This window comes from Mesoplodon bidens (genome assembly GCF_964165515.1).
Source record: "Mesoplodon bidens genome assembly, chromosome: 9".
NCBI classification, from domain to species: Eukaryota; Metazoa; Chordata; class Mammalia; order Artiodactyla; family Ziphiidae; genus Mesoplodon; species Mesoplodon bidens.
This window is the reverse complement of record NC_138166.1, coordinates 8,384,256-8,409,886: the sequence shown is the minus strand read 5'-3', so window position 1 is coordinate 8,409,886 and position 25,631 is coordinate 8,384,256. Positions and strand designations below refer to the sequence as shown.

General features: G+C 35.3%; 2 protein-coding genes across 6 annotated transcripts in view; one reads left to right on the top strand and one right to left on the bottom strand.

The window, feature by feature from the left end:
* The window catches only part of LOC308622441 (uncharacterized protein), a 92,014-nt gene that overhangs the window by 3,545 nt on the left and 62,838 nt on the right, over positions 1 to 25,631 (bottom strand). Inside the window, exons 3-4 of one of the 3 annotated variants that reach the window (XR_014016630.1) lie at positions 22,550 to 22,643; positions 21,164 to 21,262 (exon numbers count right to left, since the gene is read on the bottom strand). The exons of 1 other annotated variant lie outside the window; for it this stretch is intronic. The gene's annotated coding sequence lies outside the window, so the exon portion shown is untranslated. The remainder of the gene's footprint in view (positions 1 to 21,163; positions 21,263 to 22,549; positions 22,644 to 25,631) is intronic. One more of the 3 variants, XR_014016631.1, reaches the window with a different exon arrangement.
* PTPN12 (protein tyrosine phosphatase non-receptor type 12) overlaps positions 1 to 25,631 on the top strand; it is a 91,234-nt gene that overhangs the window by 52,586 nt on the left and 13,017 nt on the right. For all 3 annotated transcript variants that reach the window (XM_081243882.1, XM_081243883.1, XM_081243884.1), the window contains 6 exons: positions 1,838 to 1,897; positions 3,732 to 3,874; positions 7,093 to 7,159; positions 9,639 to 9,716; positions 9,814 to 9,912; positions 17,100 to 17,185. In XM_081243882.1, coding sequence (XP_081100008.1) covers positions 1,838 to 1,897; positions 3,732 to 3,874; positions 7,093 to 7,159; positions 9,639 to 9,716; positions 9,814 to 9,912; positions 17,100 to 17,185 — 533 coding nt within the window. The remainder of the gene's footprint in view (positions 1 to 1,837; positions 1,898 to 3,731; positions 3,875 to 7,092; positions 7,160 to 9,638; positions 9,717 to 9,813; positions 9,913 to 17,099; positions 17,186 to 25,631) is intronic.

The following is a 25,631-nucleotide window of genomic DNA, read 5'->3' as shown; positions in this document are numbered from 1 at the left end:
CAGCATGGTTGTGTTGAACATTTGTAAATGTAAATGTAATAAGATAATTGTAATGAATGTCACAGTTGAAGTGACCACATATAGTGATTAATAGTCAACAACAAAACAACGTAAAATTTTTTACAGTTGGGGATCAGAAATAGTAAACAACTTATAATAATGAATGGAGAAAAGTAAGAAATAGTTTATAATTTGGAAAAGATGAATTGACTTTTTGGGTTGGTTTTCCAGTTGCACTAAAAGGTAATTTTAAAAAGTCCTCTTGATAAGAGGTTTGATTTGATTCGTAACAGCTGGTTTGATTTGTCGATAATGGAATTAATCCATGCTGAAGAAGCAAAATTTCAAAATGGAAAGTAATTTGTATGGCATGTGGTTGTTTCAGACAACTTAGGGTTCGTTATCACTGTTGCAAACAAAAAAAATCAAATTTATAAGTAGAAAGCAAGGCAGTGAAAATAACCATAGTACGTGACTTGACTATACTTGGCAATCAGAGTGTTTGAGACTGAGACAGGACAGTATCAGGAGCTCTCTTGGTTTGGGGATGAGAAGGAGGGTGAAGTGTTGGTGAACAGTGGGGAGTGGGCAGGCTGGAGCTCAGTAGCATGTTGCTGCGTGTAACCACTTAGATCAGATAGCAGCATACTGGCATGGGTCAGTCTAGCTCATTGCCTGTTTTGTGAGTGACGTTTTATTGGCGAACAACCACACCCATTAATTTATATATTTGCCGATCACAACAGCAACATAAAGTAGACAGAGACTTTATGGCCCACAAAGCAAAAGTATTTATCTCACCTTTTATAGGTGAGAAAAGGTTAAGTCTTGGACGAATATTTTCATTCATACTCTGTTACGATGAAAATAAAAACAGACTTTCCTCTTAATGTTATTTTTTTAAAAAAGTATTTATTTATTCTGGCTGTGCCGGGTCTTAGTTGAGGCACGTGGGATCTTCACTGCATCATGCAGGCTTCTTAGTTGTGGCATGCAGACTTCTTAGTTGCAACATGCATGCGGGATCTAGTTCCCTGACCAGGGATCGAACCTGGGCCCCCTGCATTGGGAGCGTGGAGTTTTACCCATCGGACCACCAGGGAAGTCCCCCTGCAATGTTATTTGAAAAGTTCAAAATAAATTACTATGGTTTAAAAAATTAAAGCAGGAATAATATTGAATTTTTTAAAATTAATAAAGCAGCATACCCTGTTGTTCTTGACAATCGCTGTCCTACCCTGTCTGTAGTTTTAATTAAAAAGGCAAAAAGAATAGTTAGCTTTCTAATATACTGACAAATGATAGTAAGAGACTTTTAAAGTGATTATTGACAAATGATAGTAAGAGACTTTTAAAGTGATTATGTTGTCATCAACCAAAATAATAATTTGGGATTTTGTGAGTGCATCCTTTTCCTTCCACATTTGGCGTCCAGTTAATTCAGAGTTGAGTGTTAGGTAGAGAAAATCAAGCTTAATGGAAAGATAAAATGGTTGAAGATGTTTGTAGGTACTAAGGAGTGACATTTTGTTTGTAGGTGTTATTTTGGTTACATGATTCTGGGGATGGTTGTCACTTTGCAAATATTTTGTTGGATGATAGACCCCTAGCTAAGTAATTGGTTAACAGACACTTCTGTTTATAAATTAAAAAAAAAAAACCTAGATAAACAAATTGATGACTTCTAGAATTGTTGTTTTTATAATTATCAGGCATACCTGGAATTTTAAAGATTAATTTCATATTGTGGACTTTAAATATGAGGTTGTTGTTTGTTTTGGTGTGTATGTTTTTGTTTTAATGTTCTACTGACTCACAAGTGTTTCCCTTTACTTAGGAAGCTGAACAAGCAAGAACAGACTACTTCATTAGGACACTCTTACTTGAATTTCAGAATGTAAGTATTTTCCATTTAGAGACAGTTTCTAAGGATAGTTTTTAAAGAGAGGATATATATAAATAGTATACTATCTTACCTTACATAGTTAAGGAGGTTTGTTGATTTTTTTAGTTATATAAAATAATGAAGAAGAAAATCAGATGTAATATTTTATTATCTTGAGCCTTATGTTTTATCAATTAAAGTCATATAATTACTTACTTAGAACAACTTTCTCTAAATTAAATTTACTGTATTTGGAATAGTTGGTTTCTGTGCTGCAAATATTTTTCCTCTATTGCAGTAAACAGATTATAGTATTATTTACATAATTATTACCCACTTTTATTAGTTTACAATGTTTTAGAAAGAGACAAGCCACTATTAACGCTAAGTCTTCATTTAGATATAACTTGTTTTCACTAGAGGCCCATGACTTCAGTTTCAGAGCTATATAAAATGATAATTTCTCCAGGAAGGAATCAAAGAAAAATCCGATGGGCATTAGAGAATGCCTATCGGTTCTTCCTCAATTTCTCTGTTTTTATTATCTTAAATTTTAAATCACTGTAAGTAATTAAGCTTGGCCATGAAGCTCATCATTCTTCCCCAGACAGTGCATTGTAAGCATACTTAACAACTCCTTCCTGTTTATAAGTAGACATGGTTCCAGTACTCTTAGCAACCCCTGACCTGACTAATCACTTCCCTTTAGTTGAGTCAGTTATTATCATTTGGTTGCTATTTTCTAACCTATAATATTAATGATAGGTAACTTACTGAACTTCAGTGTTGTATCAGGCATTTCAACCCTCCTTGCTTCATAGTGGTAGGTACTGCTATCTCTGTTGCCCATAGATGAAGATAAAGAATCTTCGAGAAGTTAGGTAGCTTACCTGAAGTTATTCAGTTAATGGCAGAAGTAGAATTTGGATACAGTTTTACCTGAATTCCAAGTGGTGCTCTTTCTATTAAACACCAGAATAGCCATTCTCAAAACATTCTGATGTCAGGACTCTTTAACATTCTTAAAAATTGCTGAAGATTCCAAAGAGCTCTTGTTTCTGTGGGTTATATCTTTTAATATTTACTATATTTGAAATTAAAACTGAGTTTTTTTAAAAGCATGAATATACAAGCAGACATTCCATCACCTTTCCAAGTGATGACATCATCCTAAATCATATGGCCTTGAGAAGACTGTTGTATACTCATGAGAGAATGAGAATGAAAATGAAAATGGCAAATAACACCTTAGTATTATTATAAAAATAGTGTGAAGCTCACAGATCCCTTGAAAGGGTAGGGAGATGGATGGCAGCCCACACCATAATTTGAGTAGGTTTGGGTTTGGACAAGTTCATTTCTAATTTTCTTTTTGGTTTAAATAGTCTATTCGTCTTCTGATTACAATAGATTCTAAAACAATGCTTATGGTATATTGCTCATCCATTTAATACTGTAGATTAATTGAGTAGTATACATAGTATAATGGTTAAAGTGTAGGTTTTGGAAGTAAGACTGCCTGGTTTCAGATCCCGTATCTGTCACTTGCTGTGAAACATTGTGCATGCTATTCTTTCTGTCTCAATTTCCTTACCTATAAAATGAGGATAGTATTAACAATACCTTCCCCATGGTGTTACATGGGGATTAGGTAAATTGTTACATGTGAAGCCCTCACATCAATACTTTATATGTGATAAATGTAGGCTGTCATTTTTTTAAGAAAGTGCTAAATATGAATTACATATCTTAGAAATGGCAGTAAAGTGAGATTTGCAGCTTTTCTGTATGCTTTAAAATTTGCAAGTATATTTTCATAATGGCTGAATTTCTGTTATTCTTGAAGGAATCTCGTAGGCTATATCAGTTTCATTATGTGAACTGGCCAGATCATGATGTTCCCTCATCGTTTGATTCTATTCTGGACATGATAAGCTTAATGAGGAAATACCAAGAACATGAAGATGTGCCTATTTGTATTCATTGCAGGTACAAAAGAATTTTCTAAATATTTAAATACTTTGAAATATAGGTGGCATTATAATATGGGTAATGTATGGTATTTTGAAACCTAAATTTTGGAATTTCATTAAGATAGGTCATTATATGGGTTTCCAAATAGTAAAAGCTATTTGAATCCTGAGGCAGCTTTTCTTCTCTTAATTTTTATTTTACGTTCAATGCTTCTAAAAAACTTAAAACCATAGTACTTATAAAACTACAGTTTATCTTTTTAAGTGACTTATATCTCATTCACATTTGTTATAAAAAGCATCAATAAATGAAATTTTTCAGACTCAGAGATTTACTGGTTAATTAAATAGTTAAAAGATATTAGTGGAGATGGAACACCAAAGATAGTTTTCTTAGACAGTTGGTTGGATTGTGATGCCTATTATTAGTGAAGTGAAAGGGCTTCTTTTTATTTATGGGCCAGAAAGGTGGCTTGCTGATGGAGATGTGGGAATAAGTTAACAATCTGGTTAATTAAAATTATTTTTCTGTAGTTAATTCTGTGGTTAGTTGACTTTTTTTTTTTTTTTTTTCTTTTTGCGGTATGCGGGCCTCTCACTGTTGTGGCCTCTCCCGCTGCGGAGCACAGGCTCCGGACGCGCAGGCCCAGCGGCCATGGCTCACGGGCCCAGCCGCTCCGCGGCATATGGGATCCTCCCAGACCGGGGCACGAACCCGTATCCCCTGCATCGGCAGGCGGACTCTCAACCACTGCGCCACCAGGGAGGCCCAAGATACTTTTTTTTTTTTTTTTTTTGCGGTATGCGGGCCTCTCACTGTTGTGGCCTCTCCCGTTGCGGAGCACAGGCTCCGGATGCGCAGGCTCAGCGGCCATGGCTCACGGGCCCAGCCGCTCCGCGGCATATGGGATCCTCCCGGACCGGGGCACGAACCCGTATCCCCTGCATCGGCAGGCGGACTCTCAACCACTGCGCCACCAGGGAGGCCCGGTTAGTTGACTTTTTAATTAAGTAGTGGTAAAAAGAAAAAGATCTATTTAATTGTAGAATTAAAAGATAAAGAAATTGCTTTGGCTTAACTTCTTTACAAGTTAGTTGAAATTATTTCCTGTTATATTAATATTGTCCGGTCAATGTACATAGTTCATAAATCCAATTTGATAGGAAGATTTTCCTTTAAAAAAATAAATTGATCATTTAATATTTTTGAACCAAAATCGTATGGTAACTGTAGTAACTTAGAAAGCACAAACATAAAAGGAAGAAGTCACTCACAATCCCACTAGAGATGACCATTGTTAAAATTTTAGTGTATGTGCTTTCAATGTGTGTATAGTATTTTTTTTTAAGAATGTTTCCCCATTTCATATATTACATACATCTTTCTAAGTCATATAAATTTTCTTCTGGAATACATTATGACTGCACTGTATTTTATATTTAACCTCCATTTCTTGGCATTTCATTTATTACCCCATTCATTTTCAGCTATTTTAAACAACAATTTAAATACCCAGTGGCCAATCTTATGGTGAAATCGTTGAACACATCTGTAATTCATTAGAATAGATATCTAAAAGTGGGATTTCTAAGTTAAAGGACATGAACTTTTTCATACTCTTAGTATATATTTTAGAATTTGTTATCCATAAATTTGATGCTCATTATAATTAAGCATACCACTTGCTGGTTTGTTTGTGGGAATACCCATTTCCCCATATTCTTCCCAGTACTTTTATCTTTTTGTTTCAGTGTCAGTGTGACAGGCAAGCTTTTTTTTTTCTTGGTCATTTATATTCTTTTGTGAATTGCTTGTTTGTTTACTTTGCCAGTGATTTTCATCTCAGTAATTATACGTTATGAATTCTTTATATACCTTTATATGTTGAAGATGTTAATGTGTAGTCATGTTGTAAGTGCTCTGGTTTTTCATGGTTTTTATTCTGCCTGTGTTTTACCATACATAATTGTGAATATCTGCATTAACGATTTGTGTGCATTGACATATGCTTAGAAAATCCTTCCCTAACACAGTAGTGCGTAAAAATACACTTGTAGGTTTTTTTAAACATTATATTTTTAATGCATCTGGAATATTTTTGTGATTAAGATAAAGGGTAAGAATCTAATTTTTGCATTAACTAACTTTCCCTGTACTATTTATTGAATGGTCTAGTCTTTCCGCTTTAATTGGAGAATCCACCATTATGTAATAAATATTTAAATATACTCAAATCTGTTTCTGAATGTTCTATTGTGTTGCATTGATCTGGTTTTCTTTGTCTCTGTAATATCACACTTTTAACCATCAAGTTTTAAATATATATCATTTAGCCCTAGTAACTGTTAACTCCAGAATTTTAGAAACGTTCTGATGTGTGGAATTGACAAACATATCAGTGGTTTAGAATTAATATTATTAATGTTTATTGTTAAGAGCTTTTTAAAAACCATGCTAAGTTGCTTATAATGTGCTTTATCAGGAATTCTTAGATTACATGTTTAACAAACTACTGATACTTCTAAAAGTTTCAAAATACACATTAAAGTGCTGCCCAACTTTTTTTCTGCCTAAAATTATTCCAGTGATGTCAGTAACATCTTTAATTACTCATAGTGATTCTCAATCCTTAGGTGCATATGCCTCCCTCTAGCTGAAAATCAGTTGCTTTAAAGTATTTCTGTCATATTTTAAAATAACTACCCTGTGGTATTTTACTTTACATTCTCCAGGTTCTATTAGTTCTTCAGGAGATTAGAGAGCATTAGTGGCCTTTGTTTCTTTAGTGAAATCACTGCTGGTGTTCAAACCAGTTTCTAGGGCTTGTAGGATTCTTCCTCTTTCCTATACCTTTTGCAATTGAAATGATGTAGTTTTCTCTACTCTAAAGCACCAGAGCCATCAGAACATAGTATAAATTTGTATCTGCAAGGTATTTTGTTAGCTAGCCAAGGTTTTCTGAGGTAGACAGACTTTCAAAGTGAAGGCTTCTAGGTATTCTGTGAGTTACTTTTGGAAGTTCCTTAAATTAAATGAAAACAAGATATAAATCTTAATGTTAAGGATGTTTGACATGCACACGCTTTAAGTTGTAGTTTGTTTACTAAATAAGTAGAATTTTGTCAGATTTCTTAAATGATTTTTTGCTTCTGAATATTTACATGTCCACCCATGTATTTAGCGGTCCTTTTATCTCAAAAATCAAATTGTTTTTTCAAATTTCATATTTATAGTGCAGGCTGTGGAAGAACAGGTGCCATTTGTGCCATAGATTATACGTGGAATTTACTAAAAGCTGGGGTAAGAATAATTTTTATGTATCATTATATCTAATTGATCTGTTATGATTTTCAAACTTGATAATTAATTGCGGTAAATTATAGCATATGTTTTGTTATACATGTTACTTTTTTAGAACTTTGCTATGTAAGAGATAAAGGCAGTGAAAGGTATAAATGATGTATGCATTACATAATGTATTACCTTGAGGTAATACATTACATGATGTATTACCTTGAGGTAATACACTGGGCAGCAAGATAAACATATTGTCATCCATGTGTTCTGGATGAATTAATACCTACATTAGGCATGTAAACTCTGCATTGACTTGTCCAAATACAGCACTCTTGTTGCCTTATATATTTATTCTATGTATAAGTATAATCAATTCAGTAAATATTTATGCCTAACTGGAAACATTATATAGTATGGTGGTTAAGAATGCTAACTGCAGCCAAACTTCCCAGGTTAAAATTCTGGCTCTCTCATTTACTAGCTGTGGGATCTTAGTCGATTTACTTAATCTCATTGTGCCACAATTTCTTTATCTGAAAATGGGAATCATAATGTTAATAACTCAAAGAATTAAATAAGTTCTTAAGAAAGTTTGTAAAGTTCCTCAGTACTATGTGTGACATGTAGCAAGTGCTAAATTTAATGTTCGTTTCTCTTACTATCCCTGGTATTATTGTTGCTACCAGTACTATTTCCAAGAAATTGGGTTTGATATTATGGAGAATATAAAGACATAGCCCTCATTACAGATTTGAAAACCACAAGTCTCCTCATTGTATGTAGATTTGGTTTATTTGCTGGTTCTATAGTATGTTTATTTTCTATGCATTAGGGAGAAGCTTTTATTCTTCATAGCTTTATAGTTTCTATGAATTTGTCAATCTATGTCATATAAAATAGGAATAATAAAATATTTAGTTTCTTTTTCCTTCTTTCTTCCATTCTTTTTTTCCCTGCCTTCGTTCCATTTTTCACTTTTGCTTAGGGAATATTTAATTGTTTTTAAAATTTATTTTATTTATTTACTTTTGGCTGCGTTGGGTCTTCATTGCTGCACGTGGGCCTTCTCTAGTTGCAGTTAGCGGGGGCTCCTCTGCGTTGCAGTGCGCGGGCCTCTCATTGCAGACTGGGCTTCTCTTGTCGCGGAGCACGGGCTCTAGGCGCGCAGGCTTCAGTAGTTATGGCTTGTGGGCTCTAGAGCGCAGGCTCAGTAGTTGTGGTGCACGGGCTTAGTTGCTGTGCGGCATGTGGGATCTTCCCGGACCAGGGCTCGAACCCGTGTCCCCTGCATTGGCAGGCAGACTCCCAACCACTGTGCCACCAGGGAAGCCCTGGAATATTTAAATTTTAAACAGTTTTTCAAAAAGCCCTCTGTTAAATTTTATTTTTGTATTCCCCCTAAACAAGTCATCTCCTAACACTCGTATGAAAATTTTTAAGTGAACAAAAATGCTAGATTTTAACACATTTTAACATAAAAGTCAAAGATTAAAATTGGGGCGGGAAGAGGCATTTGGTTGAATACTAGCAAACAAACACCTTGTCATTTCAAAAGCTGTGTATTTTGAACACAGTCCCCATTTGATTGAGTTTGACGTAACATAAATATAATCTTAAGCCTTAGTTGAGGAACTGATATAAAAATCTTCTGGTGTATATAAAGACTCCCAAGCAGTGAACCTGGAAATCATGTTTAACTCTTCTGTCTTCTTTTATCACTCCAAAATATTCTTGTTGATCACCAAGTTCTAGTAATTCTGCCTCAGAAATGTGCCTTAAATCTATCTTTCTGTTTTTTTGGACTGCTTCAGTAAGCCTCCACCAGTTTCTCCCCTTTTCCCTGTCATCTTCCCTGCTACAAAAGTTACCCGAATATCAGATCTGCTCATGTCACGATTGCCTGTTGCAGTCGTTATAATTCCAGATGTACAAACGAATTGTCTAGGATGTTTCAGTCTCCAGAGATGTAGCTCTCTTAGCTGGTCATTATGTAGCCAGCCCAGGAAACACTGGCCTATAGAATGAGTTCAGACTCTATTATGTTTGCAGTCTGATGCCAAGTAGCCTTATCTTTTCTCCTCCTTTGAATTGCTGTCCTTCTTTCCGTCTTTTAGTCAGTTTTATCTACATCAAGCTTCTCAATTCCCCAAATAGATTATACATTTAATCCGCCATGCTTATGTATATTTCACTTTTCACTCACACACCAGAGTTAGTCACAGCATGTTTATTCCCACTGCACTGCAACCATGCGTTCGCTGGACATTTATTTGTTCACATATCTAGCTCACTAGCTTGAGTGCTGAGGGTCAAGATTAGTTCTTGACTAAGCACAGTCTCTGATTCATGATAGATAGTGCTCAATAAATTTTCAGTTACCCAGCACGTATATAAGGTCTGTGTGAAAAGCTGAGTTGAAGACTATTTTACTGTTTTTTCTGAACAGTTGTTCACAGTTCATGTTTTAAATTCTTTGTTTTAGAAAATACCAGAGGAATTTAATGTTTTCAACTTAATACAAGAAATGAGAACACAGAGGCATTCTGCAGTACAAACTAAGGTATAGTTTTTTGTTTCACTTTATAAACTATATTTTTATAAATGCCTTATTTTTTTTAATGTCTTTCCCCTTGTTTATCATTTCCTCTCCCTAATAGGAGCAATATGAGCTTGTTCATAGAGCTATCGCCCAACTGTTTGAAAAACAGCTACAACTATATGAAATTCATGGAGCCCAGAAAATTGCTGATGGAGTGGTAGGTATTCTTCACCTATTAATTTTAGAAAACTTTTACTTTTTACCAAGATGTGATATTTAGCTTTTTAATTGCCATCTTGTGTTTTATCTGAGAATATCCATTACAGTTATTATTTTTATTTAACTTTGATTTTTTAACTCCTTTCCTTCTTCCTCTTTGAATCTCTATTTTGACGGATATATAATGACTCCACTACAAGTTAAATAATATTCTAAGTAAAATATAGTTATGAATGTTGATCTCAGTCAAAAGTTATATAATTCAATATTGTTTCAAGTGTAAACTACTTTTAACAAATTAACTGCATTTTTCTCTCTCCCCTTCCATCCAACCAAAGTAATTCTAAGTTGATTCTACCTGAATTTTATTTTGTTCTTGGTCATGATGATATAAAGCTTTGTCATTATTTTGTATATGCTTTTTAATTATGTAGAAATATAGGACCATAATTAGGTCCCTTTGGGGCTTGTTTTAGTTCACTGTCATTTTAGCGTTAGAATCTATTGGATATTCGAAGTTTTTTTTTTTTTTTTTTTTTTGCGGTACGCGGGCCTCTCACTGCCGTGGCCTCTCCCGTTGCGGAGCACAGGCTCCGGACGCGCAGGCTCAGCGGCCATGGCTCACGGGCCCAGCCGCTCCGCGGCATATGGGATCCTCCCGGACTGGGGCACGAACCCGTGTCCCCTGCATCGGCAGGCGGACTCTCAACCACTGCGCCACCAGGGGGGCCCAGATATTCAAACTTTTGACCTGACAAAAGTACTCTTTTCTCACAGTGTTCTCATTTCGCCTCTGTTTAAGGTATTTGTTTTATTTCCTTTATATATCATCTTATCCTTGAAGGTATCAGGCTGTTTTTTTGTATGAATTTCTTTACATCTTTATTATTGAACCTAAGATGACTATCGCATGATAAACCAATTTAGCTCCAATAACTGAAGTAAAATGAGGAAATTAGTGGCAAAATTTATAACCGCTGTTTTCCTTTTTCCCCTTTGTATGGTTTTGGTAATTTCCCAGACTGTTTGAAATTTCTTGATGTTACAAATGAGAGATTTGTTAACCAAATGCTTACCTCAGTGTGTTAAAATAATCTAATATTAATCCATGGGTTTTTGGGACAGTGTATTTCCTTTATTAGACAGGTGATAGTTCCAGATTTTAAAGATTCATATATGTGAATTTTTTCTTATTTCCTTTGTTAACATAGAAATCATTTTGCAACTATGCCTCATATATTATCATCTCTGTTTTCCCTTTAGTTTAACTAAAGCCTGTTATAACCTGTGCTCAATGAAGCCAAATATTTTATAATATAGAATAGAATGCTTATATATTACTGTGTATAATTTTATCTAAATTGAGGCTCCTTTAATATTTCAAAAAGCTAAATAGGCTACTTTTTCTTTAAACTTTAATTGAAAAATATTTTTTTCCATAAATGCAATATTAATTTCAAAGTTAAGGTTTTTATACTTCAGTTATACCATTTCCTTATTTCTAGAAGTGAAAAAGTTTTTTAATGTATAGAAAAAAATTTTTTTAAATTAATTTTTATTGGAGTATAGTTGCTTTACAATGTTGTGTTTCTGCTGTACAGCAAAGTGAATCAGCTAGAAAAGATTTTAATTAATTTTTATTGCGATATAATTGACATGTAACATGTTACTTTCAGGTGTACAACATAGTAATTCAATATTTGCATATATTGTTCAGTTATCACTACAATAAGTCTAGTTAACATCCATCATCATACATAGTTACAGAATTTTTTTTTTCTTGTGGGGAGAACTTTTAAGATTTACCCTGTTAGGAATCTTCAAATATAAAATACAGTACTATTAACTATAGTCACCAAACTGTACATTATAGCCTGTAACTTACTTATTTTATAACTGGAAGTTTGCAACTTTTGACCCTGTTTCACCCACTTTGGGCCCCACCACCACCACCACCTCTGGCAAGCACCAATCTGTTCTCTGTATCTTTGAGTTCATTTTTTTGTTTTTTGATTCCACATATGAGTTCATACAGCATTTGTCTTTTCTCTTAGTTCACTTGATATAATGCCCTCAAGTTCCATTCATGTTGTTGTAAATGGCAAGGTTTTGTTCTTTTTTATGGCTGAATAATATTCCTCTGTGTGTGTGTGTGTGTGTATGTATACACACTACATTTTCTTTTTTTTCTTTTTAATACATGTTCTTTATCTGTTCATCACTGCACAGTTAGGTTGTAAATGATGCTGCAGTGAACATGGGGGTACATGTATCTTTAGTTAGTGTTTTTTATCTTTAGTTAGAGTTAGTGTTTTTGTTTTCTTCAGATAAACATGCATAAATGGAATTGCTGGATCATATGATAGTTCTATTTTTAATTTTTTGAGGAGCCTCCGTGCTGTTTTGTATAGTGGCTGCACCAATTTGCATTTCCACCAACAATACATAAAGGTTCCCTTTTCTTTACATCCTCTTCAACACTTTTTTCTTCTCTTTTTGATAATAGCCATTTTGACAGGTGTGAGGTCTCATTGTGGTTTTGATTTGCATTTCCCTGAAGGCTAGTAATGTTGCGCACCTTTTCATGTACCTGTTGGCCATCTGCATGTCTTTTTGGAAAAACATCTATTCAAATGATCTCACTTTTTTTTTTTTTTTTTTTTTTGGTGTGTGGTATGCGGGCCTCTCACTGTTGTGGCCTCTCCCGTTGCGGAGCACAGGCTCCGGACGCGCAGGCCCAGCGGCCACGGCTCACGGGCCCAGCCGCTCCGCGGCATATGGGATCCTCCCAGACCGGGGCACGAACCCGCATCCCCTGCATCGGCAGGCGGACTCTCAACCACTGCGCCACCAGGGAGGCCCCAAATGATCTCACTTTTTAATCGACTTGTGGTTTTTGTTTTTTGTTTTTTGGCTATTGAATTATATGAGTTCTTTATATTTTTTTGGATATTAACCCCTTATCAGATATATGATATGCAAATATTTTTTCCCATTTGTTAGGTTGCCTTTTCATTTTCTTGAGGTTTCCTTTGCTATGCAGAAGCTTTTTAGTGTGATATAATACCACTTGCTTAAATTTGCTTTTGTTGCCTTTGCTAGAAAAAAAATTTTAAGGCAATGTTCAATGTTGTATTTTTAAAGGTTTTAACTATATTTATTTCCAAAAAAAGTGAAAAATATTGCATTACTCTCTCATCTTCGTTTTCTCATTACCTGATTTTTTTTTTTTAGGTTTTATTCATAAAATTAAACTTCCTTTTTACTAGCCTGAACTCCACACTACAATTACAATTTTGTTATAGATTGTTTCTGTCTAATAGGTCAAAGGTTTACAAATCCCTAAGGAATACAAGAAGAATCATACATTATATGAGATTAGATGAAATAGCATCCAATAGCAGATAGTGGTTACTTCAGTCCTACTTTCTTATCTCATTGCCTGGTTATATGGGAGACACACACTACATGTTTGCTTGCTAACTGAACTTAAAATATTAGATTATGTCCTTGTGTTTTGTTAAAGCTGACATGATGACTGCTGAATTTGCCATTTGTACAAGATGTTTTTTCCTATTTTGCAAAAGGGAAAAACAATTTTCTATAGAATCCATTCTGAGAAACTATATTTTATGAGAATAAATACTTTGCCAAAGGTTGTGTACCATAATGTCTAGTACTATATATCTCAATGGATGAATGGATGAAAACGTGGAAGGACAAGTGGATAGGAGAAAAAGATAGCGTATCATTCTAGATAACTTTTTAATGTTTTCCACTTAAGGAATCTTATTTTCTAGGTACTTTAAAATATAAATGACTGTTTTTATAACATGTTTATATATGGTTGGAAACCATAAATCCCAGTTAGAGAAAATGTAGGATCTAAGAAGTCGGGGAAAATTATCTTAGAGCTGTGTGGTTGAGTAAAATGATTTGAAATATGTTACTTATCTTTCTGAACCTATGCTCTGAAAAACAATCATAAATCTCCATTTATTATTTCTCTGACAACTTAATTTAGAAGTAAAGTGAAGGAATATTTAAAAAGCTCTTAAAGCTCAATGTCCCAAAATTGTTTTTGTAGAGATTTTAGTTTGAAATGCTAATCAGCAATATGACTCTATGATAAATGTTATTTGTTAGAGGTATTTACAACTAAAATCACTTCTCAGAGTAGAAGATGTAAAGAGAAAATTTATTTTGGAATCCAGTAGCATTTGACTTAGGATTTAGAAACACCTCAGTAAGCAAGCATCTCTAAGGTATGCGCACATGCCTTTTTATCTTGTATATAAAAGATACTACCACCAGTTGACACCAGAATTTTCAGTTCTAGGGTGAGTAACAGCAACAATAGTTTGTGTTATGGTCCTTCTGTTATGCTTGTGTTGTACATTTTAGATATTACTGACTTCTGAATTTTTTTCCTATGTAAAGTTTTTTTAAAGCACCTTGTTTTAATATTTATTTTGTTCTGCAGCTGATAATATATCCTTATATATTTGATAATTAGGTTCTGATTTTTTTTTTTTTTTTTGCGGTACACGGGCCTCTCACTGTTGTGGCCTCTCCCGTTGCGGAGCACAGGCTCCGGAAGCGCAGGCTCAGCGGCCATGGCTCACTGGCCCAGCCGCTCCACGGCATGTGGGATCTTCCCGGACCAGGGCATGAACCCGTGTCCCCTGCATCGGCAGGCGGACTTTCAACCACTGCGCCACCAGGGAAGACCTGATTTTTTTCTTTTGTGGCCCTTGATAAAGCTGTTATGTGGAAATATTAATACACAAAAAATATTAATATACTTTAGCGAAATGGGAAAAGGTGGTCAAAAGTTTAAAAAAAAAAGCTTTAGCAAGCTCTGCTTGAAACAAAAGAATACACTAGAACCTAATCTCCAGTAGATTCTTTAATTTGTAAAATTCCTTTCAACTTCAAAAGTTGGTGATTGTTTTAAGTGGTAATAAAAGCAGCCAAAGAGAGCTGTATACATTAGGACAAGTGTGGGGACAAAAGCTGTACATATAAGAGGATCAGAAGATATAAAAGTACAGCAAACATTATTGTAGGTAAAAACTAGGAATCCAAGAGGATCATTGTTTTCTTCTCAAGTCTAGTGACTAGGAGGTTTTGTTCATGCTGCGTGGGGCAGTGGCTCTCTGAATTGCAGTTCTGCATTGCCACATGGATTCCTTTAATCATATGAAATTCAACATGCTCAAAAAGCTTACCTCCCCCAGAAGTTCTTTTCCTGTTTTGTCCCTTTCTGTTAATAGCTTTCATTCACCCAGAATGAGGAATCCTTCATGACACCTTTTCCTTTGTCACATGCAGTCATTTGCTTACAAATACCCTTCCTTTCTCTTCCTGTTCCATTCCTACCTGTTCCATACTTCCATCCTCTGTTGTCAGTGTCTTATCCACCCCTTAATGCCATTTGACACATGCTACCTTAATATTTTCAACTTCCAAGTATATTCTTAATATTCTCACCTATAACATCTCCTTTCTCTGATTTCATAGCTTCATTGTACTGATGTTACCACTTTATGGTTTTACTATTACCCTTTCACTTTTGTGTGTGATGACTGTACAGTTCCTGAGGTTAAGGGCTATGTCCTGTACATTTTTGTATCCTTTCCAGTGCTGTTCATTGCCTTTCACATATGGATCCACCATGCCTTACCTGCTGTTCCAAAATCTAAAATGCACTGAAAACCTACAGTTGGTTTGTGTGTGTGTGTGTGTCTGTGTGTGTGTGTTTGGTATTTGGCAGCAAAACCTGATTTGACATGACATTAGGCTGTTTATGTTGAAATTGTAAAAAATTGATGTGTTTTTGTAGGTTAGAAACAACAGTTCACTAATTTTTATTTAACCTACTTAATAAGAATATTTATAGATTTTGGTACAAAAATATTAATGAGTGTTATTATGGGAATATGATTGTTTAATTAATAGAAATAATAAGCAAATGAATCACTAATTTGTGAGAGTAATCTATGATGAGAAGATTCTTTAAATTCTGGTAATATCTGAGGATCTAAAAGTGTGGTAACAAAGTCCTGATTTACTCGAAGCAAAACCAGTTTATACTTGTTGTCTAGGTGTAAAAGCCCTGATTTGGACAATAAATTATGTGGTTATCCTATCTATAGCAGATATCCCTGCAGCAGATGCCTCCGATTTGATAGGCAGCTGTAATTAAAGGATGCAAGCTTTCAGTCTCATAATGTAACTCTTGTTTTGGTCAGAACAAGATGCATAGTAAGATGTGTAAGGCACTTCTAATGCATCTGATATTAGGAAACAGGGTCCATTAAAAGTTGCTGTAAACTTGAGGTCTCTGTTTCCTATTGTTGGGAGTACTTAGTAAAAAAGGACACTGGCAAGAAACAGTTATATAGACAAAGAAGATGCCATGATGGACATGGTAGAAGTGTCTTTTGACTTAAAAAAAAAAAAAGTCAACTACAGTTTCAGAGTTCCTTAATTGATTATAGTATATGCAAAGATGGCTTTTTTCCTATTATTATCCGAGATGTAGGCAAGGGTGAAAACCATTCTTGTCTTCTGGCCCAGAATTAACATAGCCTAGCTATATAAAAATGAGGTACTTTCTGAGGCTGAAACTAATTCAAGACAATGTTTTATATAATAATTTCACATCTCCTCTATTCACAATCTTAAATACAACCTGAGGTTCTTATAGGTTGTATAAGAACTGTATTGACTCAGGATCATCCCTTTTAAAGTAGTAGGTAGCAACAGGAGTCCCAAAAAAGTCTGGTAAAGGTGAAGGATATAAGACTTACCTTGTTTTTCTCCCCCCTATGTGCACATTACGAATCTAGTGGTAGTAATGCCTGAAAAAAAGATCTTCTTGGATCTTTATTTTCTTGGGAAATCTGTTTCTTTACAGTAGCATTTGAAATATGTTGAAATGCTGTTCTACACGGTTGATTTTCTTGGTAACTGGATATGGACTGTTTTTTTGATATTAATTTTTCTCATTGAATTTGGTCTGTCGGGCTTAAATATTGAGGACATAACACCTATTTTATTATTTGGCAAAATTAGCATTGTTTTAAAAATTCACAAGCCCAGTAACAATTTATTTGAAACATGAGGAAGGAAAATGATCTTTCCCTTAACTTTAATGAAGCATTTTTTTTTTCTTGGCAGAATGAAATTAACACTGAAAATATGGTCAGCTCCATAGATCCTGACAAACAAGATTCTCCCCCTCCAAAACCACCAAGGACCCGCAGGTATTGTACGTCACATTTTCTTTGAAAGGATACTTATCTTTTACTCATTGTTACTAAAACAAAAAAATTCCGAGTATTTCTAAGTTTTATTTTATAACTTTTCTTATCATTCTTTTGTTTAGGATGTAGCATATGTATGGCAACTGACTTTAATGGTGTATTGTAAAAAATTCTTTTCAATTTAGATAAAATTTCAGTAGTATACTATACCAGAACAGTGAGCATAACCATGAACTGACTATAGCTCATCTTTTGGTATGTGGTACAACTAAAATTTTAGCTATTCCTAAGATTTATTTCAGTTTTCTAATGACTGAACAGGTAATATGATTGTCAAAAATTGTATGCATGTTGAAGAGGTTATGTGAAGATGTTTAATAACATCACTGGCAAAGCTGTTTCTTTCTTTCTAGATTATCTTACTGTCATACCAAGCTCTCATTTATAATAGTTAAAATCAATATATATTCGTATCCCCCCTTTTCCCTCTCTTTTCTTTCAGGGTATCTAGGTCAGTTAGATGGTAGTATGGAAAGAATACAGATAGAGTCAGAATGATTTAGTTTCAAATCCTTTTCATCCACTTACTAGCTCTGAAGTCATGAGTAAGCCACTTAATTTATTTGATCTTGGGGTTTTTTTTGTTTGTTTGTTTAAGTATTTTCCTAAGAATTAAATGAAATAAAGTATGTGAAAATGCTACATATAGGACCTGGCACATACTTCGTCTTCACTAAATGTTGGTTTTCCCATTACAATGTGGAGTTAAGATTGAGTTACTGAATTATTTTTAAAAGGAGACACAGTGGAAGATAATAAAAATGTTAGAATGACTTATACTGTGTCTTGTCCCGATCATAGATCTGCCCAAACTGACTGACCTTCTCTCAAAGTAGGACTTCCTTTGTATAGGATTCACCAATTTTTTCCCCTTTAAAGTTTGATATAAGTTGAATAAAGTTGGGTGAGGTGACTATGGTTGTGTCTTGGCATTGAGTTGCTGTACCTTAATGAGATCCTTCTTTACAAAAGTAAAAGCTTACAACAACTAAGGCAGATGTAGTAGCTATTATAGTCTCTGGAATGCCTTTGCATACTTCTCTAAGGGAGATCAGAAAGCCTATATAGGTGGGTTTAGGTCTCAGTGTTTAAATGCTCAGGATGTTAACTGTACACCAACACTTCTCAGCAGTTCTTTCCTGTTTGATTTCCATTTTGGTATTTACTGTGGAAGGTAGCCAGTTAAAACCTATAAACTGTTAGTTCTCTAATTTTTTTGTCTCCCATATCAGTTCTGTAGAGTCCTAAAGAAACTGTCATGATCTTAAAGGAAATTAAGAAACACTTTTGCTACACTGATATCTTTTAATTTGGATTTTGAGTGAGCCAAGGTAGAGGCCCTCAAAGTGTACACTAATATTTGTGATTTATATGGTCATCTACCTCCAACAACAAATCGTGGTAGCCTTTTCCTAATTTTGAAGGAAAAAAAATGAGTGTAGAGTGTTCTGAACTTTAAACCTTTCTCATATACCTTTTTAAAAGTTTGGCTCCTATTTTTCTTCAGTAAATGAAAAAATTCTAAAAAGTAGTAAATGAATATTAACAGAAAAATGTTTATTCAGCTTATGTCAGGGTTTTATTTCGGGATATGTGCTCAAGTTTTTATATGTGTGTGAGTTTGTATTACATGCTTTAGTCCATATTCTTTCTTATTCATGAAATAGAGGTAACTGGCAGAATTTCATTGTGTTCCACAAAGAATACTTTGTTAACTGAAAATAAAATCCCAAGAGCATAAGATTGATAAAAACAGTATACTTTGTTTTTCAGTGTGGCTACAGTAAGCAAGTCAATCAGTTGTTTAGAGTATATTGGAGTTTTTGGAGACGGATCTAGAGAGGAAGGCTCATGTTTGTTGTATTAGATTTAGTCAGTCATATGATTCTGGTTTATAAATACTTAAAGAAATCAAATTGTAGATTTTGAATGGCAGATTTCATTTTCTCTTTTCAATATATAAGTTGTTAAACTAATAATATTCTTGATATTTTTTCACTAACACCAGCACTCTGGAAGTATACATTGTTAGTTATTTCTATAAACTGTCAACAGATTTACTACAGAGACATAAAAGTATGCCTTAGTAAATTTTTCTTAATTTATACATATTTCAGAGACAAAAACAATATACTTGATGCTTCTAATGCCTCTCAATTCAAACAAACTTAAGTTGGAATAGGACTGGAGAAAGACAGAAAGTGGTTCTGTTTTAGACATTTTGATATCTAGGCTGGAGGTAAAGATATACTGAGAACTCTGTATATAGCTGATGTAGAAGACTTGGGCATGAATAAGATCTTTCAGATTCTGGGTACAGTATCTCAAAGTACCAAGGAGGGAACCCGGGTAAGCACCAAAATGTGTGAAGAGCAAACTAAAAGAAAGCTGTAAAAAAAGAAATGAACAATCAAGGGATAAAGGAAAACCAGGAAACAGTGGCATTATATAGGCCATGAACGAGAGAGTTTTATATCTGGCAGAAATGCATGAATATCTATCTACTTCATTTAAGGGCTGCCTGGGAGAATGAACTGGACTTTTAAACATCTGTGGCACTTAGAATATCCTAGATAGGTGAGGGTATTTCTGGGATCAAAACAAGGAGCTGAGGTATGCTCAAATAGAGGCATTTGGGAACTCTCATCAAGCACAGGATGTGGTGGGATTCAGGTGACCAAGGGCCCTGGGAAAAAGGCGAGTAGAAATTTGGGTGATGGGAGAAATCCGTATACATAAAACAGCTACTATTCTACTTGACTGTTTTTTCTGTTTTTTTTTTTTTTTTTTAAATAAATTTATTTATTTATTTATTTTCGCCATTGTTGGGTCTTCATTGCTGCGTGCAGGGTTTCGCGGCGAGCCGGGGCTACTCTTCGTTGCGGTGCGCTGGCTTCTTATTGCAGTGGCTTCTCTTGTTGTGGAGCATGGGCTCTAGGCGCATGGGCTTCAGTAGTTGCAGCACGTGGGCTCAGTAGTTGTGGAACGCAGGCTCTAGAGCACAGGCTCAGTAGTTGTGGCCCACGGGCTTTAGTTGCTCCGCGGCATGTGGGATCTTCCTGGACCAGGGCTTGAACCCGTGTCCCCTGGCTTGGCAGGTGGATTCTTAACCACTGCACCACCAGGGAAGCCCTTTGGTTCTTCTTTGAAATATTATTTTCCTTTAGTTGATTTAAAAAATAATTACATTAAAACCAAATATATTTCCTTAAAATGACTAATTTATAAGAAAGAGGAGCAAAGTGGTTGAATAAAAGTAGAAAGTGGTCCTACAGACCAGCCAAATAGGAGAAGAAAAAATTTTAAAAGCGATCCCATTCAAAATATAAATACCTGGAAATAACCGTAAGTAGAAAGTAGAACCTGAAGTAGAAATGTATTCATTTGCATTAGTGAAAAAAATTAAGTGTTCTTGGTTGGAAAAGTTAACTGTAATTTAGCTGTTTTTAGTGATATTTAAAATATCAGTTGTTTTCAAATTTGATGCAGTTCTCATCAAAATACCAAAGGAATCTTCTCTGAACTTCCCAATATAATGTTAAAGTTCACTTGTAAGAAAAAAGAGACAAAAATACCAAAGAAAACTTAGGATGAAAGTAGTGATGAGTGAGAACCAACCCTTTTAAAAATTATAAAACTATATTTAAAACAATCTGTTAGTGGGACTTCCCTGGTGGTCCAGTGGGTAAGACTCCATGCTCCCAATGCAGGGGGCCTGGGTTCGATTCCTGGTCAGGGAACTAGATCCCACACGCATGCCGAAGCTAAGTGTCCGCATGCCTCAACCATGAGCCCACATGCCACAACTAAAAGAATCCTGCGTGTCGCAACTAAGACCCAGTGCAGCCAAAATAAATAAACAAATAAATAAAATGCATTATAAAAATAAAATAATCTGTTAGTGGTGTAAGAATATACCAGTTACGACTTCCTTGACAGTCCTGTGGTTAAGACTCCACACTCCCAATGCAGGGGGCACGAGTTCAATCCCTGGTCAGGGACCTAAAATCCTGCATGCTGCATGTAGTGGCCCAAAAAAAAAAACACAAAAGTGTGTATATATATGTGTGTGTGTGTATATATACACACACACATACATACATACCAGTTAGTTGATGGACTTGAATAAGCAACTAGGAAATATTACAGATCGCATTATGAATTAATTTAACATATATTAAACAAGGAAAAAGAAAGGGGTTATTTATTAAGTCATATTATATTATTAACCATTTGGGGAAAAATATATTTAGATCTTTATATCACACCACATACCAAAGTAAGCTTCAGATAGTTAGATTAATTAAATATAAAAAGTCAAATCATTGAAACATAGAATATAGTTTAATGTTTGACAGACTTTTAGAGGGGGATATAATAGAAGGGATAAAGGAAATCACAACGGACAAGACTGATTCATTTGACTACTGAAAATTTAATTGAGTTATCCAAATTGGCATTTTTTTAAGATAAATGAGGGTAGATTTTGGCAAAACACACTGCTATGCATGCTTACGGTAGTTCTCTAATTTCCTATGCTCTCTGTGCTTTATTTCTTTTCTAATTCTTGTTATGTTCCTTTTCACTGTCTAGAAATACCTTTAATCTCAGATGTATTTTTTAAGTTATTGATAGATATTAGAATACATAATAAAACCAAGAAATAAAGGTTAAACACAAGTGGATCATCTTCCTCAACTCCAAAGTTGTAAGGTGTTTAGGAGATATCATTTGGTTAAAAGGTAATCATTAGCATTGATATAGCATCTATTATATATGTTTTCTCATCTTTTTAAGATCACATGTATTCTTTATTCATTCTGTAGATAGTCAATGATATGTCAAAGTGATAAGTGATAGAGTAAACCCAGTGATTTTTACAGTAATCTTGATCACATGGATGTTAATATAGCTAGTTCCCAAAGGTGTTGACCTGCATAGACTAGCAGAGTTCAACTAAGAACACACATCTGTTATCTTCTAGTCCAATACTCTTTTCATTATATAGTATTAACTCTCTAGAAGAAAGGGTAGTAGTGAAGGTTTTTTGTTTTTATAATGTTATGTTCTAATATTTTGGTTGTCATTTCCTTCACCTCTATAATTTTTCCATCTCAGATGGAATCCAGCCTAATTTATTATAAGGAAAATAATTTTCTGAGTTTCTGTAAAACATCAATTTGAAACAAAAGTTATAGAGTTACTCATTTTAAGACTTTGTCACACCAATTAAATGTAATATTTCTATATTATAAAGACCAGACTTCTTACCGTGAAATTCTGGGCAGTACGTCTCCAACTTACCTTTTTAGCCTTATTTTACTCCTTAGGGACCCAAACTGTTGTGTTTCTTGTTCTGTCTTCTGGTACTGGTGTAATACCTCGCAAGTGGTAGGTCCTGAATGTTTTGTTTTGTTTTCGAGAAGTAAAAAATGCATTCCTCAGGACAGATGAAATTAAGAACAATATTTACAATAAGAATGATGCAAGTCATTATCATCAGTGGAATTTTTTTACATCAGAATACCTCATGAAAATATGAATGCTGAATACCATAGTGGAAAGTCAGTATGTAGCACATATTTTTTTGTGATGGGGCTTATACTTTTTGTGCATATGAAAGTACTATAAAAGTGTATTAAGCCTTATTTCAACAAGCATTAGATTAAGGAAGGATAAGGGGAAAGTCGGTTAGTGTAATTATCAGTTAAATTTGAGTAACAAAAAGAACCACAAAGGGATACAAGGAAACTTTTGGAGATGATGGATATGTTTATTACCTTCATTGTGGTGATCGTATCATGGATGTATTGGGCTGGCCAAAAGGTTTGTTTGGTTTTTTCCGTAAGATCGCTCTAGTAGCACTTAGTTGTCTTTAACTTCACTGGAAACAATTTTGTTAGATTGTACGTGACAGCTGTCATATCAGCGTGCGTTTAAAAAAAGACTTATCAAAATTGGTGAATTGTTGTGTAGCCATTTTAATATTGAAGATGGAAGAAGAAAAGCAATATTTGTGGCATATTATGCTTTATTATTTCAAGAAAGGTAAAAACGCAACTGAAATGCAAAAAAAGATTTGTGCAGTACATGGAGAAGGTGCTGTGACTGATCGAATGTGGTTTGCGAAGTTTCGTGCTGGAGATTTCTCGCTGGACGATGCTCCACGGTCAGGTAGACCAGTTGAAGTTGATAGTGATCAAATCGAGACATTAATTGAGAACATTCAGTGTTATACCATGTGGGAGATAGCCGACATACTCAAAATATCCAAATCAAGCGTTGAAAATCATTTGCACTAGCTTGGTTGTGTGAATCGCTTTGATGTTTGGGTTCCATATAAGTTAAGCGAGAAAAACCTTCTTGACCATATTTCTGCCTGCGATTCTCTACTTACACATAACAAAAATGTTCCATTTTTAAAACAAATCGCGATGGGCGATGAAAAGTGGATACTGTACAATAATGTGGAACGGGAGAGATCACGGGGCAAGCGAAGTGAACCGCCACCAGCCACACCAAAGGCTGCTTTTTATCCAAAGAAGGTGACGTTGTGTATGTGGTGAGACTGGATGTTGTTTATGTGGTGGGATTGGAAGGGAGCCCTCTATTATGAGCTCCTTCTGGAAAACCAAACGATTAATTCCAACAAGTACTGCTCCCAATTAAGCCAACTGAAAGCAGCACTTGACCAAAAGCATCCAGAATTAGTCAACAGAAAATGCATAATCTCCCATCAGGATAACACAAGACCGCATGTTTCTTTGATGACCAGGCAAAAACTGTTACAGCTCAGCTGGGAAGTTCTGATTCATCCATCGTATTCACCAGACATTGCACCTTGGGATTTCCATTTATTTCAGTCTTTACAAAATTCTCTTAATGGAAAAAAATTCAATTCCCTGGAAGACTGCAAAAGGCACCTGGAACAGTTCTTTGCTCAAAAAGATGAAAAGTTTTGGGAAAACGGAATTATGAAATTGCCTGAAAAATGGCAAAAGGTAGTGGAACAAAAGGGTGAATATGTTCTTCAATAAAGTTCTTGGTAAAAATGAAAAATGTGTCTTTTATTTTTACTTAGAAAGCAAAAGCATTTTTTGGCCAACCCAATATATGCATATGTCCAAACTCATCAAATTATATACATTAAATATGTTCAGGGACTTCCGTGGTGGTCCAGTGGTTAAGAATCCACCTTCCAGTGCAGGGGACGCAGGTTCAATCCCTGGTCAGGGAACTAAGATCCCACATGCTGCGGGACAACTAAGACCGCACGCTGCAACTACTGAGCCTGCACACCACAACTAGAGAGCCCACGTGCTCTGGAGCCCGTGTGCCACAAATAGAAGCCCACGTGCCACAACTAGAGAGAAGCCTGCGCACACCACAACAAAAGATCCTGCATGCCGCAACTAAGACCCAACACAGCCATAAATAAATAAACAAACAAATAAATAAATACATATATTAAAAAAATATATTCAGAGCTTCCCTGGTGGCACAGTGGTTAAGAATCTGCCTGCCAATGCAGGGGACACGGGTTTGAGCCCTGGTCCGGGAAGATCCCACATGTCACGGAGCAACTAAGCCCATGTGCCACAGCTACTGAGCCTGTGCTCTAGAGCCTGCGAGCCACAACTACTGAACCCACATGCCACAACTACTGAAGCCCATGTGCCTAGAGCCTGTGCTTCGCAACAAGAGAAGCCACCCTGCAACAAGAGAAGCCATCGCAATGAGGAGCCCACACACCGCAATGAAGAGTAGGCCCCGAGTGCCGCATCTACTCTTGCGAGAGAAAGCCGTGCGCAGCAACGAAGACCCAACACAGCCAAAAATAAATAAATAAAGTAAATTAGAAAAAATGTATGTTCAGGTTTTTGTATATCGACTGTACCTCACTTAAAGCAATTTTTAAAATGTGAGTAGCTAAGAATTTCTTTACTATGTACATAACATCATGTAAGCCTACTGCTTCTAAAAACATTTACAGGATTGTTGGTTACATAGGCAGTTTAAGCACATTTAACTCTGGTCCCTCCCTAAACTTCCTAAAATTATAGTGGAGGAACATAAAAATATATAAAGGTTAAAAACCAAAAAACTGAAGAGAAGGTGGTAGTAAATGAGATTTTGACAGAATTTTGGGAAGTGGAAAACACACTGACCAATGTGAAAAGGGACTTAGAACACAGAAAGCTAAAACTTGCTTTCCTGTAGGTGAGGGACGCCAATAAGGATCAAGATGATTGTCTTCAAAGAACCCCCAGAAAGGCCCAGAAGTTGGAGGTCCCCCTTAAGCCTGGTGTGTAGGGTGGGAATGAAAACAAGAAGAGTACTTGAATGTCTCTATAAAGAGTGTTTAGAACCCCAGATTCCTCCCATC